Here is a 6,907-nt window from a genome sequence, read left to right on the forward strand (position 1 = left end):
ACACACACATATATATATATATATATATATATATATACAAGACAAATGCATATATACATATACATGTTTATTAAACAAACTTCCATTTTTATTTTAAGAAAACAAAAAAGAGAAAGTTTAATGGAGTTGCAAATGGCTGTGTGCATGTTCATGAATAAAAAGCCAAAAACCAATACAGATTACACTTGTAAAATGCAAGCTTTCGTTCGATCATACATGTGGACATCTTCAGAGAAAATAAATTTGTAACAAGTCATCACATGTTCACAATCAGCATGAGCCTAGATTCACAGCATAGAGGTGTGTAAGGGAGGAGGGGGAGAAGCAGGCAGCTGTTTCTTCAATAGTTAGCAACAAATTTAGGACAGCACCAAATGTTGATTGGCTGGTTACAAATATATGTGTGAGTGTGTGTATATATATATACACATATAGCATAAAACAACAAGGAAAGCATTCATAAAGAGAAAAAAAGCCACTGAAGTGACCAACTGGGAATTGAAACTCTGTATACTGTTTTGTTTCATCACCACATGCAAATTTATTTAAACTATTCCCATGGTAATACTGTATGTAACCTTAACCTTTTAGCATTTAAAATGACTGTATCCAACCCAAATATTCTGTTATTTTTTATTCAAACCAGCCAGATCCAGCCTCTAACACCGACCCCAGCGATGTAATTCTAAGAATAAACAATCACATCATCGAAATCTCAAAGTTACAAGGTAAAGCATGATTAATTTTAAAGAGTGTGAATAAATAAGTGTTACGCTTGACAAAGTAATCTGACAACTAACTTGACCCTTTCGCACTTAAACTAGCCAAATCTGGCTCAGATATTTTGCATGTTTTATTAAGCAAAATAAGCATGTGCTGAAAACATCAAGGAAAGAGGGTGCACCACAGAAATGGTAAAGGGCTTATAGCACAAAAGAAATCACTTTTAACCCTTTTAAGCATTCAAAGCAGCCATATCCAGCCCAAAATATTCTACGTGTTTTATGTTCAAACTGGGGCGGATCCAGCCTCTCATACCTATCGTGCAATGTCATTCTGAAAGTCAACAATAACATTGTTGAAATCCTGAAGCAACAAGATAGTGCATGATTAATTGAAAATTATGTGAATAAATAAGCATTATGTTTGACAAAAACAGATAATAGCCTTATGCATTACAAGCTCTGTGTGGAAGTATAGGGACAGCTTGATGAAGTCCATACTGTTGAGGTTTGGTTTGAGTGACTCTTCAATGACTGAGTCACTCCTTGTTTCACTCAAGGATTAATTTGATGAAGGTCTTGTCTCTATAGGGCTTTCTTATTTCTTTCGGTATCTCTTTCCCTTTAGCTGCCACACATACATTCATACACGATGCAAATTCTACTCATTTGGTGATTAGCCTAAGATTAAGCAGTGATGGATATATGTTGAGATTTAAACAAAGCAACTTATGCATATTCAAAGAGTGTGTGATGAATGTGTGTTCGTTAGTGTGTACATGAAAGCTGAAAAAACTCCTGTTTACATTCCATGGAGGATTCAATACGGAGATATGGATCCAAATTCTATTAAGTACTCATGCTTTTAGCTTCTCTAATACACGCAGGTACGTACTTGTGTATGTGTGTGCATGCAGACATGCACATATATAAGTATATATAATTATATAAATATAATTATAATAATGAGGGCACTAATGAATAGCACCACATGCTAGAAATAGATGCCAGATGGCTCTAAGAACTACAATTATTTATTCCATGAGCAGGGATTGAGATCCGTTCTAATGGAGTAAATAATTGTAGTTCTTAGATCCATTTGGCATCTATTTCTAGCATGTGACGCTATTCATTAGTGCCCTCATTATTATAATTATATATACTTGTATTAATTGTTACCTGTATGGTTTATTACTTGATAAAATCTTATATAGATTTTATCCTTGGTTATTAAATATATATATATATATATATATATATGTAATATCATTGTATTGTAATAATATTCATATGTATGTATATATGTATATTATATATATATATATACATACATACACACATTGTAACAGTCTGACTCAGTGCCATATGACAAACTTCCATGGGTACATTGGAGACATCTATCTCATCAGATGTATTGAGTGCTTCTTTCTTCTGTTTGTTCATTCACTCATGTGTGTGTGTGTGTGTAATATGTATGTAATATATATTTATATGCGTATGTGTGTGTGTGTGTGTATATATATATATATATATATATATATAGATAAATAAAATCTTGCATTTTACATGTGTGTGATGTGTGTGAGTGTGAGTGCATGTATAGAATATATGGGTCCTTTTCTATTTTGGTTTCCCAGGAGAGGGTGGATCAAGTAATGCCTTCCTACGTGCCGTTTCTTTTGAGACATTGTTGTGGAGTTTGTTGAGTCGTTCCTGGAAAAAGAAACACAAAACAGAGAAATTAGTATCATCATCATTGTTATCATCACTATCATCATTCAACATAAGGCAGATTTTTTTTTTACGGCTGCATGCCCTTCCTGTCACCAACCCTTACCAGTTACCAAACAAAGTAATATTTCCCCTTAGCTACACATGTTTTACATGAAAGACTGGAAATGAACAAGACAAAGGTACACACACATAGACACACACACATAATCAAACAAACTCCAAAGAGATTGGCATTGGTTTGCATTGGCAAGACTGGTATTTATATAGCAAAACTGACAAAAACGTGTATTTAGGTCATTCCAACCCACAATACTTCAATAAAATAAATAATAAAACTTGAAATTGAAAAAGAAAAAAAAAAAGATAAAAATCTAAATGCCTGAAAGATTACTTAACATGTCACCTTCTGAAATAATTTAAATCTTCCTGATCTTTTGATCATGGACCTTTGACCTTTCAAGAAATAACCTAAATATACAATGACAATGTTAAAATTCCACCTAAGTATAAATAAACAGCAGATTGTCTGTGTGTCACTCTATCTGTTTACTTTTTTTTTGCTTTTTTACTTGTTTCAGTCATTTTCACTGCAGCCATGCTGGAACACCGCCTTTAGTCGAATAAGTCGACCCCAGGACTTATTCTTTGTAAGCCTAGTACTTATTCTATTGATCTATTTTGCTGAACTGCTAAGTTACGGGGACCTAAACACACCAATATTGGTTGTCAAGCAATGGTGGGGGGGAGGGCAAACACAGACACACAAATGCATACATGTGACAAAGGGATTCGCTCAGAGTAAAAGGTAGACTGTATGATGCATGTGTGCAAACAGCCATGCTACATGGGGGTGGGTGCTCTCAAAGTATAGCTGCTAGAAAAAGAATAGCCTAGGCAAAGTTCAGAGAGCTCCTACCTCTGCTGGTGACAAAGGGCCTCTCGCTCAGAGTAAAACGCAGACTGTATGACACATGTGTACGAACAGCCATGGGCCCCACTAAAATACATACTGCCTACGACAGCCCCAAAAGTGGTGCTGTTCCCATAAAAGTGCCACCAGGGCAGACCACTCCCTCCACCCTACTCTAGCACCAGCGTTTTTTGCGTGGCACCTTGGTTTTAAGATCTCTACCGTAAGTAGTCATTGAAAGCCATATTTACCTGTACATTTTGTAGAATGTTATTGACCAACATCACACGGCGCCGAGCATTACTAAGTTTCTTCACATAAGGTTCCAGGTCAACGGGCACCTGCTGACTGTCGGAGATTTTCTTCAAGTCTGAAACACAAAACAAAGGTAATGGTTACAAGAGATCTTAGTGTCACTGATGTTGTTGTTGTTGTTATAGTTTAGCACGGCAACCACCACAGTCAGTCTTGACTGACCAGCAGATAACAGATGTTCCATTTATGACCTCTCCCTCTTAGCAGGGATATTGCATATCTAGAACTAACTTGGCCGATGTGCCTTCGTTCACAATGTTATAGAGCGTAATTTGTGAGCTGGCAGAATTGTTAGCAAGCCGGGTGAAATGCTTAGAGTTATTTAATCTGTCACTACGTACTGAGTTCAAATCCTGCCAAGGTTGACTTTGCTTTTCATCCTCTCAGGGTCAATAAATTAAGTACCAGTTGCATACTGGGGTCGATTTAATCGACTGCCCCCCCCCACCTCCCTCCCCCAATAAAGAGAGCATTCAATGGTAACCAAACGGCATAATTACTGGCACAATGGTATGAAGAGAGGCAACTTACCAATTGCTAGGCTGTCGATCTGCTGGCGCAACTCCACTTGACTCTCTCTGATAGAAAATGAAATTATAAATAAATAAATAAAACAAGAGAAATGTTATTGGTCAGATTCTAAGGAAAAGACAAATGGTACAGGAAAATTAATAATCCTTTCTACTGGAAGCACAAGGCCTCAAATCTGGGCGAAGGGATTAAGTCAATTATATCAACCCCAGTGCATAACAGGTACTAATTTTATTAACACCTGTTGTATTTGTACACACTTAAAAAGAAAAATAAGTACTGGGGTTGATTTGTTTGACTAAACCCCTTCAAGGTGGTGCCCCAGCATGGCCACAGTCCAACGACTGAAACTAGTAAACAATAAAAAGACGTTTGGCAAGTAGCTTGCAATATTAATAGTTTAATTATACCAATTTCAATTATTTACACTACCACTTATTACCTCCCCCTGATTTTGAAACCTGGCAGAGTATAATTATAATTTATTTGAGTGCAACAATTACTTCGAACTATTGTGAATTAGCAGAACGTGGAGCTTATTCATTCTAGTAGTGATTACTCCGAGTTTCGCGTTATTCTTAATGATCATTTAAACGAAAAGACACAAACATTTCATTCTAACGCTTTACTCAACTAGTCAGCACCAATATGATTAATAAGTTGTCTGTACTAACAGTTGTTATCAATGATCTTTGATTAAACACACCACGTATATATATATATATATATATATATATATATATATATATATATATATATATATATATATATATATATATATATACGTATTGTTTGCATGTTATGGCGAAATGCAGTGTTTAACACACAGCTGTATGTGTGGAGTTTGATTACGTTTGACTAACGTTAAACCGCAGGAAACATTTAGGTATGAACAAGTAATCGAATTTACAAACACGCACCTCACAATACGTTATATATATATATATATACATAGTGAGTGTGTGTGCATAACTTGTTCATATATCTAGTACAGAGTTTAATTTACTTTGAAAAGTATGCATATAATATAGCGTTTAGATTTAGATTATGTAGACTACATAACGCAGTATTTATCTGCTATGTAGTATATAACGTGTGTGTATATATATATATATATGTATATATACACACACACAGGATTGTGTCTCTAAGGACAACATACAATGTGCACTTCCTTTTATTATCTACACACACAAAACCCATGGTGGGGGTGCGATTTCGTTATGCTTAATGGAAACAATATCTAATGACAATAAACTGCAATAATGTAACGTAAACAATTACGGAGAGAGAATATATAAAAGAGGAGAAACGGTTGAAAGAGACATTGTCTTCCGTTTTGTTCTCACCTCACTTCATTCACTCGGCTGTCGATTTCTGTGACAGCTGGCCGCATCAGGTCCACAAGTCCGCTAGCAATCACTGTCCTAGTGTCCAGTTGGTCATCCTGCTGTAGGTTATTCTGCATCATTTCCGAAGACGACGAATAGGACGTAGGCGAGGTGTCTGTCAGGTTCTTACCTCCCATCAGCGAATACGAAGCTTCAGCCATTTTGGTAATTTTTGTTTTTTTTTCAAAGACACAGAAAGAGAGAGAGGGAGGGAGCGAATTATCATGTGATCTGATTGGATGACGTTATGTTATTGTTATTGCAGTTTAAGTGCCCCACCAGGTCTATGACCCACCGATGAAAGACGCTCCATTTGTGACCCTCACGTCTTTATTTCTCCCACCCACAAGCATATTGCACTCTACAGTTGCATTTTTTAATGCATCAATTTTTTTTAAAAGACATTTCAGGAAGAATTTGACTGCTATTTCTAGCGGGTCGAATAACTGACAATAGACCTTGGTGATGGCTGTAAAGTTGCAGTTTCTTCTTCTTCTTCTTCTTCCACTTCTCCTTCTTCTTCTTCTTCTTCTTCTTCTTCTTCTTCTTCTTCTTCTTCTTCTTCCATTTCTACTTTTTTTCCTGCTGGCAAGGGTCGGACAATTTTTCTTTTCTATTTAGACAAGGGGATAAGATACAGGATGTTCTTGTTGTTGATGCTGTTGTCACAAAGTTGTTATTACTGTTATTATGAGTTCCTGAGTTCAAATTTCGCCGAGGTCGACTTTGCCTTTCATCCTTTCGGGGTCGATAAATTAAGTACCAGTTGCATACTGGGTCAATCTAATCGACTGCCCACCTCCCGCTCCCCAAAAATTATTATTATTATTATTATTATTATTATTATTATTATTATTATTATTATTATTATTATTATCATTATTACCATTATTGTAATATTTACAAATATATTTTAATTAAAAAGAGAATAATGTCTAATTGGATGAATATCCCTGGAATTTGGTCTACAAATGAACCAACTCCTACAACAAAATGCATTTCATTATTTTTGTAATTGTTGTTATTGTTGTCAGTCCAAGAGAACGAAAATCATGTCAGGATTTATATTCTTTTGTTTTTATTGTTTTCTACAAAAAAATGTGCAGGAATTCTGAGTGTGAATGGAATACCTCACCATTATCGCAAATTCGTTTTCAAAGCATATGTATAAAAATGTAATGTGAATGAATTTGAATTCAATGTCTCTGTTTGCGTGTGTTTGCATAGCGACCTACCAACCTACCTATCTACATACCTACATATATATATATATATATATATATATATATATATATATATATATA

General features: G+C 35.3%; 1 protein-coding gene across 1 annotated transcript; it reads right to left on the reverse strand.

Moving 5' to 3' along the window:
- Nucleotides 1-54: 54 nt before the first annotated feature.
- Nucleotides 55-5,803, reverse strand: LOC106870326 (SNARE-associated protein Snapin). Its single transcript, XM_014916351.2, has 4 exons — nucleotides 5,562-5,803; nucleotides 4,213-4,259; nucleotides 3,618-3,736; nucleotides 55-2,435 (listed from the first exon to the last, which is right to left on the reverse strand). The coding sequence occupies exons 1-4, from the start codon at nucleotides 5,762-5,764 to the stop codon at nucleotides 2,343-2,345; spliced, it is 462 nt and encodes a 153-aa protein (XP_014771837.1). The 5' UTR covers nucleotides 5,765-5,803; the 3' UTR covers nucleotides 55-2,342.
- Nucleotides 5,804-6,907: the final 1,104 nt, after the last annotated feature.

The sequence above is a fragment of the Octopus bimaculoides genome, chromosome 22 (genome assembly GCF_001194135.2).
Source record: "Octopus bimaculoides isolate UCB-OBI-ISO-001 chromosome 22, ASM119413v2, whole genome shotgun sequence".
Classification (NCBI taxonomy): Eukaryota; Metazoa; Mollusca; class Cephalopoda; order Octopoda; family Octopodidae; genus Octopus; species Octopus bimaculoides.